Raw genomic sequence first — 19,621 nt, forward strand, 5'->3', positions numbered from 1 at the left:
AAATTACATTATTTTTAGCAAACTTGTCAGTTTTGGGGATTTATTCAGTCATACATTAAAGCCGAAGTACAATTCAATACAAAAAAGGTGAGAAAAGACTATTGTATAAATTCACATTTATAAGCACATCTTTGCTCCACTAACGACCTACAGACATGTTTTCATCAGTTAAAAGATTTCCAACTGGTTTCTACTGGTTGTCTGCTCATAGCCTCAATCGCTTCACATAGTAATGATTAAAAATTGTAGTTTTTCCTGTTTTACATGGTGCTTCAAAATAACACTCTTTGACAAAGTTCCAAAACAGGAGTTAAAAAAATGTGGCCGATTATAAATCATTTATTTTTTTACATTTTACAATATTTCATCAAACTGTTTGAAAAAATTGGAAGTCAATTTAAGAACTGAAGATCCATTTACTGGAAACAAACTGAGCACCTATAGTACTTTTTTCATGGACAAAATACATCAAACAGACTTTTGCCGCCAAAGCTTCATCCGTTTGAACCAAAAGACCACCTACAGGTGGCTCAGGTGTCCACATATGCGCTCAGTTTCCTCCCAAATGACAGCAGAAAAACAACCATGTTTTTAGTTCTGACAGGTGAGCAACTCCAGGTTTTTCAAAACATTTAAATTCCTGTTAGAGTGGAAACAAATGCTTCCAAATTACGAATACGTGGAAAAAAAAGGGGTCATTTTTATACATAAAGAAAGAAGGAGAAGTGTCTGGACGCTCCAAGCGTTTATCAGCGGCGTCTGAAGGCGCGGGAGATCCTCCAGGCGTTGGGCTCCTCGTAGCGGTTGTAGAGCGGCTCCAGGCGCTGCTGTTTCTTCTGCTTGCTGAGGCGCGTAGGGTCCGACACTTTGAAGAAGGCGGGTGCAAACTCCACCAGCCAGCGAGGGTCGATGGTGGTCACCTCTCGCATGTACTCTTTGGTGGTCAGCACCAGCTCATGGTACACAACCCTGCAGACGAGAAGGAGCAGAAATCACACACTGTTGCGGGTGGAGGGCTCCTCCTAACCGTGGGACAAAGACGGACTCGTACCACTCAGGTTGCCGGTTGAAGAGAGCGCTGGAGGGGTGGATGTACACCACCTGCTGGTCTATGAGGGTTCTGTAGCCCTCCTGAGGATCCTTCTTGGCTGCATTCCTGAAGAAACCGCTGCAGATGGCTTTCTGAACTCGGACCGTGGCTTTCCCACAAGACACCACATCCAGCTTATGCCTGCAGAGGAAAAACTCAGGATTATAGGAACACAGAAGGCTGCTGCATTTTTATAACCGGGTGCAACAAACTCCACCTGTCCATGATCCCCAGCATCTGCTTGCGGATATCCTGGGCTCGGCGCAGGGAACGAGCCTGGATGAAGTTCTCGTAGCACCACGGGTTGGAGAACTTGTTGTTCTTCCAGGAGTTGTAGACAGCCAGCAGGGTCAGGTGGTCACCTTCAGGCTGGTGGAACTTGGCTTTTTTCTGGTCAGCGAGTGCCTGCTTGTCCTGAGACAGAAGAAACAGGTTAACATTTCTGTCTCAGCCAATAAATGTTTTTCCCTCGATGTTTGTGAGGAGAAACAGAGGAAACACATGCCTAAATTCTGTAGATTAACAAACAGGAAGTTTCTTTTGAAGCACTTATTCAGGGGGTTGGTGCAAATCTAGACAAGTTTGAGCACCAGGGATTAGAAAACAGACCTCTGCTCATCCTAAACTGGATTATCCATAAAATAAGGAAACGTTCTGCTAATCTCTAGTTGTGCTGAAACAAACAAAGTGTGTCACGTTGACTCAAACTTAAATGTCAGACAGCGAGCAGCGTACTTTAGGTCTGTAGAAGACGTTCTGCACAGAAAGCATGGACACAATGGTCAGCATCTCTTCACTGCAGCCCAGGTGGACCGACATGATCAGCATCTTGCAGAGCATGGGCTCCAGAGGAAACTCCGCCATCTGCAAAACAACACGTCACAGAAAAACGTAAGTAAAGGGTCTAGAAAACAAGAAAGAGGTGAGGCAGGTTGGTCCATTTCTGTCATTTACTGTTTTATTTTGAAGCTCAGACCTTTATTTTGGAGGGCATTAGCCCTGCAGGATTCAAACATGACATCTTAAACAGAGATAAAAAGACTGGATTCTCCAAACGGTTTGAGCTGGAACATCTCACCCTTCTACCCAGCCGTGTCAGCAGACCCTCGTCGTCCAGCGCCCCCAGCGTGTAGAGCTGCTCCATGGCTGTGATCAGGGTCTCCATGGGGGGAGCATCCATAAAGTCGAAGGACAGAAGGTCGTTGATGCCCATCGCCTTTCAGATAAAACAGGTGTGTGGATAGAATTGTTAGAAAGTGGATCCCAGTGAAGGTCAGCGATCACAGACTCTGGCTGAACACACCTTCAGAGACAGCACTGTGCTGGCCAGGTTGGTTCTCTGGATCTCTGGCACATTGGTGGTCAGCATCTCGTCTCTGTAAGCCCTCTCTGTGTAAAGCCTGTAACACTTACCAGGCCCAGTTCTGCCGGCACGACCCGCTCTCTGCTTGGCCTGAGCCTGAAATCCATTAACAGGATTTAGCTCTCCAAACCTTAAACCAGTAGATGGAATCTGGAGGCAAGCATCCCGCTAGTACCTGTGAGATGGGAGTGACCACGAGCTGATCAATGCCGGTCTTGGAGTTGTAGACTTTTTGTTTGACAAAGCCGGGATCCACCACGTAATAAATTCCATCAATGGTCAGGGAGGTTTCTGCGATGTTTGTGGCGATGACAACCTACCAGAAAAACAGCAGGAGTTATGCTTTTCGGAAAAATATCAGTTCAATGCTTTAGAACATTTGGCCAAAAGAAGGCCGTCAAAACGGCCTCAAAAACAATAAAGAGGCAAACAAACTGAATCAATAACACTGGGTTATGTGATTTATGTCAGGTGTTAGCACAATCAGTCACTCGTTTATTTTAAGACAGTTTTTCTGTCACAAACTGAATTTGGAGGTAATTAATATTTGATGATAAAGTCGTTTTTTTTAACAAACTGCTTTTGAAAATAAGGTTTAAAAGCTAAAAATGTTGAAATTTTAGTGTAAACTACATTTCTCTAACGTTGGAATTCTTAAGACAAACATTTAAAATATTTGATATTTTAGAAGCAGTTTTTTTTTGGAAACATCTTTTTCCCTTAAGAACAAAAGCAATAAGATGTTCAAAGAGGGTCAAAGGTGACGGTTCAGGCACCTTCCTGCTGCCGGGTGGAGCCGGATCAAAGATCCTGGTCTGCATCTCGCTGGGCAAAGCCGAATAAACCGGCAGAATGATGAGTTCAGGAACATCCGGTCCCAGAGACTTCATTCTCTCATACAGGATCTCACAGGCGGTGTCGATCTCTTCCTGTCCCGTTAAGAAGACCAGGATGTCACCTGAGGGGGCAGAGAACAAGGCGAGGTTGAAATGTTTGTTTTTTCATTTGAAACTTGTTCTGTCCAAGAACTGAACAAACAAATTGGAGCTGAAGGCCTTTTGTGTTGGACAGGTTTTACTATCACAAAAAGAGGTTATAGAACTTTGAAAAGCCAGAGTGTAATTTTTTTTTGTTTTTTTATTTGTTGGTTACATTTAGTGTGTGTGGGGAGTGAGAGGGGAAGAATGTGAGGTGGGGGGTAAGGGGGGGGGGGGGGGGTGGAAGAGAATAAAAGGAAGAGAGGTGGAGAATGTGGGGGATACAAGCGCTGATTTGAATAAGTTTCGATTATTTTAAGCTGTGTAACATTTATACCAGATCTGCTGGAAAGACAAATATTGAAATGGACTCTGGTCAGAGTCTTTACAGGAAGAAGAGCAGCTTTTCTTTGATCTTCCAGACTGACCTGGAGGCTCAGTCAGATGAATCTGCATGACAGTGATGAGGCTGGCATCCAGATAGTCTGTCTCAGGTTCTTTGGTGTAAAGAACCTCTACTGGATAAGTTCTGCCTGGAATGGTGAAGATGGGAGCTTCATAGAAGTACTGAGAGAACTTGACGGCGTCCAGCGTGGCTGAGGTGACGATCAGCTTCATGTCTGTGCGCTTCTGTACCGTCTGGATACAAAGATCTGATCAGAAAAGCTCTCTTTTATATAGAAAAGAAACGTTTTTCCTTTCCAACCTTCTTGAGGAGGCCAAAGAGAACGTCAGTGTGGATGGTCCTCTCGTGGGCCTCGTCCAGCATTATGATGGCGTACTGACCCAGCTCAGAGTCTATCAGGCACTCTCGCAGCAGCATACCATCTGTCATGTACTTGATGACCGTCTCTGGACTGGTGCAGTCCTCAAACCGGATGGTGTAACCCACCTGGAGAGCACACAGGGGAACACTCAATAGAACCAAAGCTTTTTTTTTTTAAAGCGCCACTGAAAAAGTTAGTTTGAAATATCAACTTCCTTTAGGCAAACTTTCTTCAATCTATTGACTGTTTTACTTTTAAATGAACAGTAAAATAATTCAGGAAAAGGTCTCTGCTCAGATTTTGTGGCTACAGACTCCAATGTGGTTGTGTTGGTTTAAAGGGCCTGTATCAAGCAAAACAGACCTTTTTTTTTTTAGCTTTAAGTGTTTTATAAAGTTCATTCCTCACTATAAACAACCTCAAAGCGCTATTTTGATCTATTCACGCACTTCTGAGTATTCCTTATAAAAATCAACTCTCTGAGCCCCTCCTAATCCCCGGAAACAAGCGGGTTCCCACATTGTGAGGTAGATAAGTGAGAACAGCCCCTTCCAAGAAGAGTCTGCATTGCCAGCCCCACCCACAGGCTAACACACACACACACACTTTCTCCACGGAGCTAGTGGTGATCGGCTAAAACGCTTTCATTTATATGCACAATTTGCACAGCTGTTTTTGAAAAAATTTGTATTTTTGTTTTCGTGGGCGAAACGCAGACACTCTAGGTTGACGTCACGTAATGGGCGGCACCGACATGGAGAGAAAGGCGGAGCCTCAGAGATTGCATCGTCTTAGTTTCAGGTAGGAAAACAAACTGCAAATAATTAATTTTTCCTTTAAAAAATCCATCTTTAGTTTGCCAAAGGTAATACATTATAATGTATCTGGATGTGGTTTACTCTGAAAGGCTCAAGAAAAGCATGATAGGCCCTCTAAAGGCTGATTAATTTGTTTGTTTGTTTTTTCTTTTCTAATAACTTGCCCTCTTAGATAAAAGGTGCATAACATAACTGGGGGCTTGTCCAGGATTTATTCCATTTAAATGTAATTGTTTTTGGTATTTATTGTGACCTTATCTTCAAATTTTGGACAAAATATTGAAATAAAATAAAATGCTGACTACAAAATCTTTAGACTTTAAAGAGTTGCTCAGTAACCAAGTTAAACTAACTGGCAACAAGCTTATTTAGCAAAAATGCGACACGGGAGATTTTCAGATAAATGTTTTAAGCAGATTTTGTGGATGAAAGAACCGATAAGAAGCAACGGCTACACATGACAAGTGGAGGATCTCAGGGAACATCTACCACCACGGGTATTTGGAAATCCGACAATATTAGTGAATAGACTGACCTCTTGACCCAAACAGCAGCCGTACTCCTCAGAGACCCTCTTAGCCACCGACATGGCGGCGACACGGCGGGGCTGCGTGCAGCCGATCTTTCCTCTGGCCGTGTAGCCCGCCTCTGCCAGGTACTGGGTGATCTGGGTGGTTTTCCCAGAGCCAGTCTCTCCAATGACGATCAGGATTTGGTTATCATGAACGGCCTATAGGAGATTGGAGAGTTTAGGAAGAATTCTTTTCTTAAATGTACTAATTTAGTCAAAATGTTTCACTTTGAAGCACCTGAACAAGCTGCTCCTTCAGCTTGTAAATGGGGAGGCTCTCCCTCTGCTCCAGGATGGAGAGCTGGGTCTTCTTCCCATAGGAGGCCTTGTTCCCTCCAAAAGCATGCTTCTTCCACTCTGGGATGTCGTTGGGCATCATGCCTATGCCCCTCATGTTAGCAGCGATTTGCCTCCCGTCCACTGTAAAAGAGGAGCGAGCTTCAGTCGAGTAAATGGTTTTATAGAAACCCTGTCGCACAAACATGCAACATGTCAGCACGCCGGAGGCAGGACGAGGCCGGCCTGTGGAAACACTGGAGACACGCAGGAGCGCGGAAAGATGATTCATCCGGCCAGATCAGCTGGGGAGGGGGGCTGCAGGAAGCCAGATAACCATCTCCAGTGCTGGCGGGCCGGAAGGCTCGTCTGCCAGAATCAAGGAAGTCTCCAGCTCAAACCGGAATAACATGCCGACTAAACCAGAAAAGTTTGTTTGAATCTTGTTAAAGCTCAGCTTTTAAGGGATATCTCCTCAGTGTCAATTTCTGCAGCTGAATTTAGAAGCATGTGGAAAAAGGGTCTGACCGTCTGGGAGGGGGTCGACCCAATGTTTGTTCAGCCCCATGGGGATGGAGTCCATCTCTGCCTCTCGAGCGGCCTGCTTCAGCTCCCGCCTCTCCTTAGCCAGGGCGCTCTGCATCATGGCGGCCTGTGACAGCGACCCATCCGGGTTCTGGGGGGGTGGGGGGGAACCAGAGTCAGAGCTCAGACAGAAAAACGACATGCTCCTATGAAAAGATGTTTTTCTACAAACTTTTACAAACTCCTGTTTTGGATAAATAAAGCCTCTTTTTACTTTGGGTTTCTAACAAGCAGGGACCTCCCAATCGGAGAAGGCAACCTTTGTGAAGAGAAAGCTCAGCTTTTGTTTTAAAACCGAGTTTGTGTCAGTTTTCTTTCCACAACATCTTGCAGCACTAAGTAGCGTTTTAAGGCAACCAGTTTTCAGGAACTCTGCCATCTGTTCCGACTGGATTGACTAAGAAAATGTCTGAGTTCAAGTAACTCACACATCAGCAGCACTCAGACAACAGCTACCAATACTCATAATAGAAGTTCAGCTGAGTTGTGGGCGAGCCTGTTGCTCTGGGGTTCCCTGCTTGTGGTCCGCCCGGCGTATTTTCGACATCACAGATACGCTCTTTTTCAAACAGCTTGTTTTTCGGCTGCTCCTGATTCACAACAATTTGAATAGAGAAATACTCAGAAATTCAATTTGATTCATAATTCTCTTCATATATATCCTCCATCTGCATGTTAAAAACACCAAACACACCATTTTCATCAGAGTGGGTCTTTATAAGGTTTATAGAAAAGCTTGTTCCAACAAGATGACATTTACGACATTTAGCTGTTGAGTTCAGTCAGAACTGTTGTTATTCAGTCTGAAGCGACAGGGAATTGAGTTTACCTTGACGATCTTAACAGGACTCATGTCCATGCTCTGTTTGGTGTGTCCTCTCAGAAATGGGGGTTCCTCCTCCACCAGCTCGATCTCCAGATCTTCATCTGCAGGAAAGTGGATTCAAACTTTGCATGAAGTTCTACTTTATGGGTTTTGTAGCAGACGGAACATTTATAGAAGTGGACGACTATTTCTTACCTTCTTCGTCATCAACTTTAGGCAGGATTCCTGTCTCGTCATCAAAATCTGGGAATTCTTCTTTGGACAACACATTGGCAGCAATCATCTGTTTAACAACAAAAGGTTCTGTTACCGGAAAAAGTTCCACAAAAGAAACCTCACAAAAGAGAATAATGTTCAACAGGTTATGACATCAATTTTTTTGACCGATGGCCATTTAGATTAGAGGCCAATTAATTAATTAGTTATCAGTAAATATATCCGTTTTGTAATTAAATAAAGAGGCAGTCATCTCTGTGAAAAGCAGACACTCAAATTGTAAAACTAGAGCACACCTGTTTGATCTCCCACTTCTCGGGGTCAGAGATCTTTGTGAGTCTCTTGCGCTCCAGAGTGTCGTCCTGTTCCATTTCGGGGGCGTGGCCAAGGTTCAGGTTGGAGGGTCGGTCAGGGTTCCTCATGGAGACCTCTTCTCCTTCTGGACCAACGTTCCTCCTTCTGTTCGGGTTCAGATCTTCTCCTGTGTCTTGATCCACATCCTGGCGAAGGCAGATAAATCAATAAAAGTTAGGAGTTGCAAAGGTGAGAACATGTCAAATCTTTCTTGAAGCCATGAGTCAATCTTTTATTTACCTTCATACTCAGACTGGTCTTTGAGCCTGTGAACGACAGCACCTTCACTTTGACTCTTTGACCCTTGCTGACAACGTCAGCCACATTGGCGACTCGTCCCTCTCTACGCAGCTCAGAGATGTGGACTAGTCCCTCCCACCGCTTCCTAAACCAGAAGAGTTCACAACACGAAGGCACAAGAGCAACAGACCAGGAAGGTCAGAAAAATCTTTGAAGTTATTCAGGGTAATTGATTTTTTAAACCCCACACTGACCTTAATCCCTCCAGTTGGACGAAACATCCAAACTGCATGATGCTGGTGATCTTGCCATTGTAGATGTCCCCAACAGAAGGTTCCTCTGGAGGGGGGCGGTCCACATGTTTGTCCTTCCAGCGGTCTCCATCCCTGTCCTGCTCCTTTCGGGGACTGGGGGAACGGTCACCCCAGCGGGAGGACTTCTCCCTTCGTTTGCCTCGGTCTCTATCTCTGTGGCGATCTCTGGAGCGAGATCTGGATCGAGATCGAGAACGATGGCGCCGCTTCTTGTCTCTATCTCGATCCCTGGCTCGGTCTCGGTCTCTGTGTCTGTCTCTGCTTCTACTTCTGCTGCGATGCCTGCTTTTATCCGACCTAAGATACATAATTGCAAGAAACTCAAAGTACATTCTACCCTGGAGAGGATCTCCCCAGTCAGCGTTTTCCAACCACGGTCAGAATCATGTCATTGCAGTTCATAGTGTATGTAACACATCGAATCTGTAAACACACTTAAAACAGCATCACCCGAATGTAAAAATCGGGTCTACAAGCAAAAAAAAAATGTGCAAGTTAAAATGTTTTTAATTTTTTCCAACCCAGTGTAAAATATTCAAAGTTTTTGGTTCCTGACAGCTAATAATTTTTCTTATTTTATAAAGCAATCACCTACATTGGTCAATTTTTATTTATTGTTACATAAAACCAATAAATGCATTTTGCAAAGAAATCTTTTTCTGGCTTTTTTATACTGAAAAAATACCGAAAATGTACCAGACTGAGCCCTATGAAATTCAGAACTAGAGCTGTGACGGTGTGGGATTGCGGTTAACTGATGATTTTAGGTGTCACGTAAAAGCCACTGCGGCGAGCAACAAGCCCCATGCTCCGCTCCATTCTGCTACATTCCCTGGTGGACGACTAGATCCTCGTCGGAGCTGGTTTCTGGCCCAAAACTGGATAGCTCCAATAGATGGGTGACGAAGAGTGGGGGCGGGCTTGCTCAGTGCCAACAGTTTCAGCCCACAACTCAGAGTTAAATTTCTAATGAACTCCTGCTGCTCTGCACAAACTAAGTCCTCATATGACACAGATTTTTGGATTTTGGCTAAAAATATCATCATCATAATTAGAAAACTACTGGGAACGCTTTGAAACTATATCAAAAGAGGATCAGACTGGGACTTAAAAGACCTTTTAAGAATCTGTGGTCACACTGTTTACTGTTTCCATTTTACACAATAAAACAAACTTCTATACAAATGATTTTATTCTACAAAAATCAAAGTCTTACTTTGTCTTGCCCCCCTTGGACTCTGCCCCACTCACGCTGGGCATAAACATCTCAAGCTCTTTCATCGCATCAGCTGCTACTTTGACATCGTCCTCATCCAGGTGTTGCTAAAGTATTCAAACACCAAAAAAAAGTCAAATGTCAGCATTTTTTCATTAAAAAATGAATAAATAAAGTGATAAAATCCTTTCCCAACTTACTTTTGGTACAGGATCATCGGGTCTACAGAGTGCGGGGAACATCTCCTTTAGCCTGTCTTTCTCTGATTTGGGTTTGACAGATGCTTCTGAGACTGAAAGAGATAACACTTGCTTAGTTTAAACGAGAAGCAAACAAAATCACTATTTATGGATGACTGATCTGAACTATGTTTGGTATAAATATGCATATTAGCTGTTAAATCAGGAGAAAATGTTCCTCAGCATCAACATACCTTTACTCATTGATGCTTTGGATGGAGGTTGCATCGTCTGAATGAGTCTGAGCAAGTTGCTGATGAGAGAATCCTGAAAATCAAACAGCAAAACGAGGCGGTTTTCAACAGGAGCCACCGGAGAACGGGTCACAGGTCAGCGGCTGGAAGTGGACTTACTGTGAACTCGGCTCCATTTTCAAGTAAAACAGCTTTGAATCCATCAAAGGCTGGTTGTTTCTCAGCGAGGCTGATGACGAACTCAGCTGGGAAATGAGAAACAGAAGGTTTTTTCAACAAACACAAAAAAAGACCTGCAAATTTACTGGATTAATGAAAACGTTATATCAATTTATGAATATCTAAAAATGATTAATCCAATGAAGGCTTATTGAAAGATATTAGTTGTTGCTTTCTACGGGAGTCTTTGATGTGATCTGTAATTTGTTCATAGACTTAAACATTGACATTACTGTTTTTCGATCAATTAAAAATAAAAACTATTCAATATGCCACTGCGTGCCTGCTGCTGAAAAGAAACAAGCTAACTACATAGCTAGAAACGTATTTTAAAATAAACGAATATTCAATACGTAAGCTAGGTCATGCGCGCATGACGGTAACAGTATTCTTAACATGTTTAACTGTTGTTTGTATTCTTTAACAAGGAATAAACATTGGGATACGCTTTAGTTTGTTTACAGCCACATAACAGCTAGTTAGCCTAGCAAAAGCTAACTAGATGTTTTTAAACAATTCGGAGTGAGAAAAAAACACTCACCTAAATCCTTGTCGTTTATTCCTAAATGATTGTCGAGCTCCGTGCAAACCTTGGACACTAAAGACAAGTATTCGAGCTGCGACAGCTCTTCTAACCCAATGTCTGCCATCCTCCACGAGCCTTGTTTTTGTTCAGAGATCGTAGCAGACAGCGGACAGGTTAGATATTTAATCACTTCCGGAGTAAACGGAAATACGATCCTGGGGATTTGGTAGCTTATCATTTCCTGCTACACGATGGCGCCAAAGCTTCGATAAATAAAACCCATTAAAAGTTAAGGAAAGTGGTAAAAATAGAATAGTGAAAAAAATAAAAATAAACCCACCTGAAGAGTAAATTTAACTGCTGAAAGTATAGTTTTTTTCTATGGCAAATATTCTTTACGAGATATTCAGTGAAATAATAAGTTTAACTTTATATATTAGTATATGTTATTTCTCTACTTGCTTTAAAAGAATGCTTTTATCTGCTTTATCTCCTCTAATTTTATGTGGACTTTCAGTGTTGGGGTTTTGTAAAGACGGTTCAAAAGCAGGATGCCATGATGGGTTCAAGCCAAAGTAAACTAGCAGATCTTTGAGTATACTATCACATTGTAGTAACATTTTTATCCTTATGATAATATACCTTAAATTTGACACATGCTGTATTTTTTGACACATCAGAGCTATCCGGCTTTATGGGTTTAAAACTCTAGAAATTACACCTAAACTACTTTTCTGAGGCTTTTTTTTTTAAAGAAAATGATCTCAAACCAGAAAAATAAAAATTTTTAAAAAAGAAAATTGGACGGTTGAGAAAGTTGAGCATGCCAGGGACTTGCATTTGATCAATTACAGTGGCAATTCTGCATAACGTTGATCCCTCTAATGAGATTGTATGGATGCTTAGATTGCTCTAACCATGGTCTTCAGCTCTTCTGTGTTGTTGAACATCTGGTATCTCATATCTTCCTATTTTTTATAGCCCCGAACATTTACAGGATTTAGGTCAGGTGAGTCTTAATCAGTTTCAGGGATACCAGGCTCTCTAAACCAGGAACTGATATCCTTGACAGTGTGGGCAGAACTCAAATCAGCATCTCAATAATGCCGGTCAGCCATGAAAACCTTTGGGAAATAGCTGCTCTGACCTTGGATTGTACTGAACACGGCACAAATATCAGCCTGGGTTCACATAGTTATAATGATTTATTCAGTAGAAAAAATATTGAAAGGAAAACAGATTAAGGGCTTTTATAAATCCATATTGCATCTGGAGTGAAGATCACTTTTAATAGATAAATCTAAAATACTTCTGCAGGCCTAACATACTCTGAGCTGAAGCTGGGAAATGTGTCGCTAACAGTTACAAACCTCGGATGTGTACAGATCACATGTTACATGTACATGTGTGCCCTCGGAGGATTTCAGCTGTGAGATTAAATGAAACAAAACAGGGAACGAAAGAAAGACAGACATAAAAGACAAGTTTGTTTCTTTTGGAGCAAATTCCAAAGACTGCATGAGATGAGAGTCTATGTGGAAAAGCAGTGAAAGTGTAGAAGGTTGCTGAGGCCCACAGTGTGGATCCGCACTTCTGCTGGACTGCCCAAATAACCAACCCTGTGCACCAAGCTTCCTTTGGTTGTTTTAGCAGAGCTTTAATGTACACAGTGCCTTCAGGATGATGGGATCTGCTGCAGGGTGCACAGAGCTAAACATGCTAAGCGCACTGTGAGGTGTCTTGCTAGTCCACATGAGTCTATCGCTGTGCAAAAACACACACCAAAAAAAGCTGGCTGGGAGAATAGGAGTGTGTGCAAACAGTGTGAGAGTTGAGCATAAATTACAATTGACAGCCCAGCTGGCTGCAATGGTCTCCTGCTGCAGACTGGAAAATTCCAAGCTGTGACAGAGCAGTGAGCGCAAAGAGTAAGGAAGACACAGCAGAGAGAGAAAGAGGCATGAGGAGCAGGAACCAAACAGCTGCTGAGGGATTGGTTAGTGGGAAAGCTGCACTAGCCAGATCACAGCTGATATCCACTTGCTAAATTGAGGGGTAGCAGTTAGCCTTCCAACAACATTCATCCATTCATTTTCAGAACCTGGTTGATCCCTTTTGGGGTCACAGGGTCGCTGGATCTAACCCATCAACTTTTGGGAAAAGGACACCCTCTGCTGTAAGGCCCCACACTCAAACTCACACACATCTAGGGGCAATTTAGTGTCATCAATCAATCTGTGAGTAGAGAGCGCAAACCACTACGCCCCTGTACAGTGTCTTCCTACAACATAAGCTTAAAAAATGAAAAATCAATTCACATCTTCACTCTACAAAGAAAGAGGTGGTTCAGTTTGGACCCATTGCTAAAACAGATCCTTTGATTTTATTGTTGTGTCTTAGATTTATGTAACATTTTCATGACATGAAGGTAGTTGGTGTTAGAGTAGAGGACGCTGAAGGCAGGGTCAGATGGAGGAACCTCATTCACTGTGGTGACCCCTAAAGGGAAAAGCCAAGAGGAAAACAAGAAGAAGAGTTATGCAACAGTTTCATGTTTTTGCTGACTCTGGAGGTGCAAAGTCTGTCAGCTTCATGACCAACAAAATCAATGATAACTGCATTTATCTTCAGTTAAGAGTTTTATCCATGGAGAGGCATTTTTTGTGTTGTTTGCTAAATAAATGACTGTTGGAATGACTTAAAAGGCCCACTAGTATAATAGGTATTTGTAATATGTTCTTATGGCATTTTACTTTTAATTGCTAAGAAGGTACATTGATACGTTTTTAGGACATGTAGATTATTTGGATTGTGTTAGAGGCAATGTGTATCATGTTAAAAGTTGTTTTAATGAGCCTGCTTTCATCCAACCACATTTCAATGAGTTGGTGTGTCTTACTGCTGCTCCGTTACTCTGTTTACATCATGCAATGCCTGGCTGCGGTTGCCATTTTGGATTAGTTGTTCTGCTCCGAGCACAGAGCCCATTCAGACTTAGGAAATCTAAGAGTGAACCGAAGCTCACCTCGAAACATGGGTCAGTGAGCGGTTCTTGGTCCTGGACCAGAGTCCGCTTGGGTGTATTCAGACTGAAAGTTTATTCCAGATTGTCGGGGGAAACAAACTCTGCTTTACTTTAAGAGAGCCAAATGTGACCAGTCTGAATCCACCCTAAATTCAAAGTTGCATTTCTGCATATTTCTTTATTCAAATTCTGAATCAGGAAGACTTAAATGTAAAAAGGTAAAAAAATATGCTGAGTGAGCCACAGGCTTCCTGCTCTGCTCCATTCCTATGCATCCACTTGTAGACAAATAGATCCTAGAACGTCGTACTTTTCCTCGTCTGAGCCGGAGTCTGGTTAAAAACTCCACGGCTGAATAGCTCCAATATTGCTTGCCATTTTTGTTGCATCGTTAGTGTTCGGTTGGGGTTGTAAGGGGCTGTAAATTATAGTGAAAGAGTGTGTATACAGATGGGTGATGGACATGGAGTTGCTCTGTGGCAACAGTCCCATCCACAATTCTGCAGAAACTGTCCCAGAAAACGACACAGGTTTTTTGCAATTGGCTAAAATGGCAAAATCATAATTAAAAAGACCACTGGGAATGCTTTTAAAATAAATTGAAAACCAATGGATTAGGATTTTAATTTAAAGTAATGTCAGCAATTTGTACTTTTTATAAATCTGACACAGATATGGGTCTCTGCTGTTGACCGGACTGTGAGACAAAGAAACACTCTCATATGGGATTATCATTGGTAAAAGCCTGTGAATAAATAAATGAAACTCCAGATTCTCACATATCCAGGTCATATTTGCATCGTCTGCTCTCTCCAAACAATATGTCACCAAACATGATGATGCCATGCAGGCAAGTTATCCTGATTTATTGCTTCCAATGATTAAAGTGTCAGAATTCTTGTGATCACACTTCTTATGTAAAATGATCCAAGGTTTCTCAAGGACAAAAGGTTTTTAAGAGGACCAGACAGAATACTGTCTACCCATCATGTCAGCTGACCTGTTTAAGAGCTGCTGATGGTTTCCTAACCATGAAGATTACGAAGTAAACGTTCATCTAAAAGGCCCATTGAAATGCTTTTATTTTATCTGAAGGTGCAACTCCCACATTAACATCTTTGGAGAAACAACTAAAACACCTGTAAAAACATGTTAAACATAATTAATTATATTTGATGATTAAGATTATGTTTTGAGATAGCTTAATCTTTTTTTAAAAGCTCTGATGTCACTAAGCAGGAAGGCTAATAATCCCAACGTTTTTAGATCAAAGCGGTTCAACTTTGTAACTAAGAGTGTTTTGGGTGTCTTTGGTTTGAAAATCGGTTGAGGAAAAATTAATCACCATCAGAAGGACGTGAATTAGATCTATCATAGAAAGAGATTGTAGTGCAAGACAAACAAGCAAACAGCAGCTAATCTGGGGATTATCAGGCAAGTTTTTCTCATAATTGATCACTTCTGGTATACCACATGAGAAAAAGCAGATCTGGTTACAACAGAAGTGCAATACAGACATGATTAGGAGGGAGGCACAAAGAACTGTAAGTAATCCTTAAATACTTTGTGTAGACACTGATGGTATTGTAGACTGTGGTAGCAGCGATCAAAACAAGTCATAGCTGATTGACCCTTGTGTCAGGGATATTTGTGAATATGGACATAGATATGTCAGTTGCCTTTGAATTCTTGATGCATTTTTGTTTTCATAATTCACCCTTTCAGATCCCACTTTCCAAACTAAATGACCCGTGATGTTTGTTTTGTTTTTATGTCAGAGGAAAGCCTATCAAATCCATGTCAAGGAACTTTTTTTGAAGATCTGCTCCCAATGTCTGAACATGTTTGCACTGGCAGCAAAAGCAAAGCCTAAAAAAAGGAGGTTGTGGCACAGATGGTAGTTGTCTAGACAGGTTTGCTGCCAGGCAGAATCTCTAAAGTGCATGCATTGGCCAGTCTCAGACTCCATTCTGTCATAATGCTTTAGTCATAGCTGGACACAGGCTGTCTGTGGGCAAAAATTGGGTAATCCTGTACTGGGCACGCAGGTGACCCACAGCAGATACAAGGGTGTAGACCACTCAGTGAGCTTTTGGAGCAAAAACCTTCATTCCCGTTTTTTCAACAGGCATGCTGCAGGCGACAGGTAAACAACAAATAAGGATAAGTACGAGTGAAGCGGGTGAGATGCAGACGTGTCATGTGGATTTTTTTGTTTTTAATCCCCCCAAATCCTGCACACTACGCAAGGAGCCCCTTAGTGCCGTTCAGGTGAAAGGTGTGCACTCCTTGTGCTTCCCTTGAGTGCAGCCTGGATGTTAAGCTACGCTCCCACCGACCTCGGCAAGGCGCGTTCAAGCAAACACGTCAAAGGAAAAGTCTGTGTAAAGATGCAGTTTTAGGCTTGCGCATTCAAAACTCACATATTTTTAAGACAATTTTCTGGCTCTACGTACAAAACGCGTGGCAGTTGAATACACGTTAAAAGTTGAATCAGGTTAAACTTTGACCAGTCAGGGCCTTTTGGTAGTAATGTTTAGATGACGTCCCTTTGTGCCCAACTGGAATTACATGACACCAAGTCTTTCATTATATCGCAACAGAACTGTGAAAGAAAATGCCTGGAGCAACATTCACAAGATTTGCAACACTTTAACAATACAGCCCCAAGACTCCTCAACTGTAGGTGGCACACATGAGCTAGTAAACAGTAGCAGAAGAAGAAGATGTCTTTTCCTGCTAATCCAGTAAAGACACCATGGGCTAAACACACCTTGCATGTTTGGTGTGGACATAGCTTTAAAAATGAAAAAATAAGATAAATAGACCATGGTTTGTGTATCATGTGCAAACCCCGTGGGTGCAGCATTTGCATGCAGTCAGTTCTTGCACCTTACTAACGACTAAAGTGCAGCATTACAACAGCATCAGCTGTATGTCATGGGTGCGTGTAACTTACATTTTCCTTACAAATACTTCACAATACACTTACCACATGCACAACAATGGTACCTTCCATTTTTATGACTTCCCTTATGGTGGCTGGAATTGTCGAATAGGAACTGCTAGACACGACTCTCTGACAACCCTAAAACCATCATCACCTATAAGGTGCATGTGACTGAGGCAATATTTGGGATCAGGAAACTCAGAAGAGGGGTGTGCAGAAAGTCTTTGTACCTGTTTTGAAATTTTCCAGAGTCAGAATACGCACCAAAACAAAGTTTCAGATGCTGCTGTCTCCACCACATTCCCTTTAGTGTTTATATTTTTCTTTGCTTTTTATTTGATTCTTTTTTGTGTGACCTTGCCTCTGCTTTTTGGTTTTCCACCAACCCTGACACAAACAGCTGGCATGAACACAAAGCGACACAAGAAGAGGAAGCAAACATTTCTAATCCTTTGGGAAAAACTTTGATTGGTGCAGTTGGACACTTCTTGTTCTGTCGCTGTTTTTAGCTTTTCCATTCAACCACCAGATGGAGATGAACTTTCAAACTGAATGACCTCGTTTAACCTGTGAGCCCGTCTCAGCCCTGTGCCCTACATCCTCCTTTACACGTCCGGCTTTCACAGCTCACATATTTGTTCAGGAAGGACCCCGCATTAAAATTTCAGTCGATCTGTTGACTTGATTGTTTTTTTCCTTGGAAAAGTCACTCAACTCCACTGTTGTCCCACTTAAACTGGAAACCCACTCTGCTCAAAGTGGGACATGTGAGTTTATTTGTCAATAAGTCAGACAGGACGTGCTGTGACATGTGGCGCTGGGCCGTTTCTTCTTCTTTGACACTGATTTGAGCAGACAAATGTTGTTTATTCCTCATTTAGCCATTACTTCAGCCCACTGCGTTTTCACAGCAGCTGCATGCTACTGTAAAGAACACCCCTCTTCAATTATGCAAACATGCTCCTCCCAAGGAAGGTGAGCCTGTCCTGCACGGATAGTAAAACACCCCCAACTCTGTTAGGCTTCATTTTAGGATATTAGGAGCCTGTTAAGGTCAAGAAATTCTAGAAATTTCATTTTCTCTCCCTTTGTTTTTTTGTTTTTCTAAGAAAGATATAACAGCAGATCTAACTCAGTCCAGCTAATCTAACTCCCTGCAAAATATTACCTTTACAAACATCCATACAACACTAGGACATGTTTTCCCAAAAGAAACGAGGGGAGAGTTCCTGTGTATATAGATCTTTTTGTTTTACTTCTAATCATTAAATTCTGAAAATCAGATTTTTCATCCGAAGTTTTTGCGACTTTACTTCCTTTCAGTTACTCTTCCTTGGGTTGAGTTTTTGGTTCAATTGTCCTTGTGAGTCTCCATTTCGCTAATTCTTTGTTTTTTCTGTGCTCTCAGATTGAAAATAGTTGGTTTTGCTTCCACCTGTTTATTTCCCTCACAATTATTAAATAGGTATTTTTTTACTTAAAATAAAACAAATGAAATGAAAACTATCAGCTGACTCTGGCTCCTTGGTCACTTTGAAATCTAAATGTGACACGTTTTGTTGCGCTTTCTGCACAAGTGTTGGCAAAATACAAAAGAAAAGGCTATGCTTGTAAGAAAACTACTTCCTGATCTTGATACATACATGTTTATAAATTGAAAAAGAGGTTAAAAACATCTTTATTTGTACTTCAAAAAATAATAAGATACATTTACACTTGTACTTTTAAGTAAAATAAAAAAAGATGAAATAACAGGAAAAATTTTTTGGAAAGTTAAATGAGAATATAAAAACCAACAGCCTTTCATTAGATGTGTTTTAAACATATAAAATATTATATAGTCTGTTGTTTCCACCTATTTAATTTGAACTGTTTTCTCATTTGACAAACTGTAGACTAATTTTAAAAATATATAACTAATTCAGAGTTATATTTAATTATTTTATAGAAACTCTTCATTTGGTGTTTTTCCCCCTCAGTATATCTTTTTAAAATATTAAAATACATTTTTTTTCACCTACATTTCCTGCCTGTGTATAAAATAGAAAACCAAACGCTGAGATGCAGAAGATTCCTGTGTTTAGTACTCCTGATACTTTTTTATTATTGGTCATGCTATGACATCCTTATTGTCTCTTGTTTGTTCCTTCCCCTAATCCTCTCTCTGTCAGATGAAGAACTTTCTTCAGGCAATTTATCAAACCTTCTTGTTACCATGGTAACAATGGATATTCAAATATTAATTTTTTTTAAAACTAGAAACAATTTGTCAAAACATGAATGAGTGACATCGCAAAACCAAGCAGTTGTTGCAACAAATGGCTCTGAGAATAGAGTGACTCTGGAACCACAGCAAAGACACAAAGAGCTGTTGTTGTTTTTTAAATAGATTTAATTTATCAATCCAGTCATGAAAACCTTCCAGCTGTCAACACTCAGCTGAAAAAATGAGAGAGCAAAACAGACCTCTGAAATAAACATTTGGTCACATATTTATTACAGAAATATTTTGAAAAATGGACCAGCAACAATTACCATAAAAATATCTTGTTCTTTTAAATTTGCTGGTCCAAAATAAAAAAACAAAAAAAACAAAGAGATTTGAAGTTACAAACACTGACATTTACCAACACTTTGATTGTCTGGACCTGTTTTAAGCAGCCAGTAAAGTAAACCTGTACTCACACTGGAGGATGAGGCGGTGAAAAGAGCAGGAGCAGCATGGAGGACAGGTCCAGGTCAGGTGTGTGTGTGTGTGTGTGTGTGTGTGTGGGGGGGGGGGGGGGGGGGGTCACAGTGGAGTTGTCTCACAGGTGTGTGTGTTCAGCATACAATAAGATGTTTTTAAGTAGTTT

The 19,621-nt window shown here is 41.5% G+C and overlaps 1 protein-coding gene and 1 long non-coding RNA gene across 2 annotated transcripts; both read right to left on the reverse strand.

The window, feature by feature from the left end:
* Positions 1 to 26: 26 nt before the first annotated feature.
* Positions 27 to 10,978, reverse strand: dhx8 (DEAH-box helicase 8). Its single transcript, XM_023949422.1, has 23 exons — positions 10,807 to 10,978; positions 10,206 to 10,291; positions 10,047 to 10,119; positions 9,814 to 9,905; positions 9,614 to 9,720; positions 8,338 to 8,694; positions 8,084 to 8,228; positions 7,786 to 7,989; positions 7,469 to 7,556; positions 7,277 to 7,374; positions 6,391 to 6,538; positions 5,825 to 6,006; positions 5,551 to 5,745; positions 4,137 to 4,322; positions 3,859 to 4,069; positions 3,230 to 3,411; positions 2,629 to 2,769; positions 2,394 to 2,549; positions 2,169 to 2,306; positions 1,826 to 1,954; positions 1,308 to 1,504; positions 1,052 to 1,231; positions 27 to 969 (listed from the first exon to the last, which is right to left on the reverse strand). The coding sequence occupies exons 1-23, from the start codon at positions 10,913 to 10,915 to the stop codon at positions 750 to 752; spliced, it is 3,624 nt and encodes a 1,207-aa protein (XP_023805190.1). The 5' UTR covers positions 10,916 to 10,978; the 3' UTR covers positions 27 to 749.
* Positions 10,979 to 11,977: 999 nt separating this feature from the next.
* Positions 11,978 to 17,590, reverse strand: LOC111946421. The gene is made up of 2 exons (XR_002872140.1): positions 17,334 to 17,590; positions 11,978 to 13,290 (listed from the first exon to the last, which is right to left on the reverse strand). It is a non-coding gene; the product is annotated as an uncharacterized LOC111946421 (long non-coding RNA).
* Positions 17,591 to 19,621: the final 2,031 nt, after the last annotated feature.

This window comes from Oryzias latipes, chromosome 19 (genome assembly GCF_002234675.1).
Source record: "Oryzias latipes chromosome 19, ASM223467v1".
NCBI lineage: Eukaryota > Metazoa > Chordata > Actinopteri > Beloniformes > Adrianichthyidae > Oryzias > Oryzias latipes.

Excerpts from the sequence above, each read along its gene's own strand:
- dhx8 (XM_023949422.1), bottom strand. The coding sequence starts at position 10,915 with ATGGCAGACATTGGGTTAGAAGAGCTGTCGCAGCTCGAATACTTGTCT. Across the intron at positions 8,229-8,337 it reads GTCCAACTGGAGGGATTAAG|GAAGCGGTGGGAGGGACTAG; the intron begins GTCAGTGTGGGG and ends CTTCTGGTTTAG. Across the intron at positions 2,770-3,229 it reads CTCCACCCGGCAGCAGGAAG|GTTGTCATCGCCACAAACAT; the intron begins GTGCCTGAACCG and ends TTTTTCTGGTAG.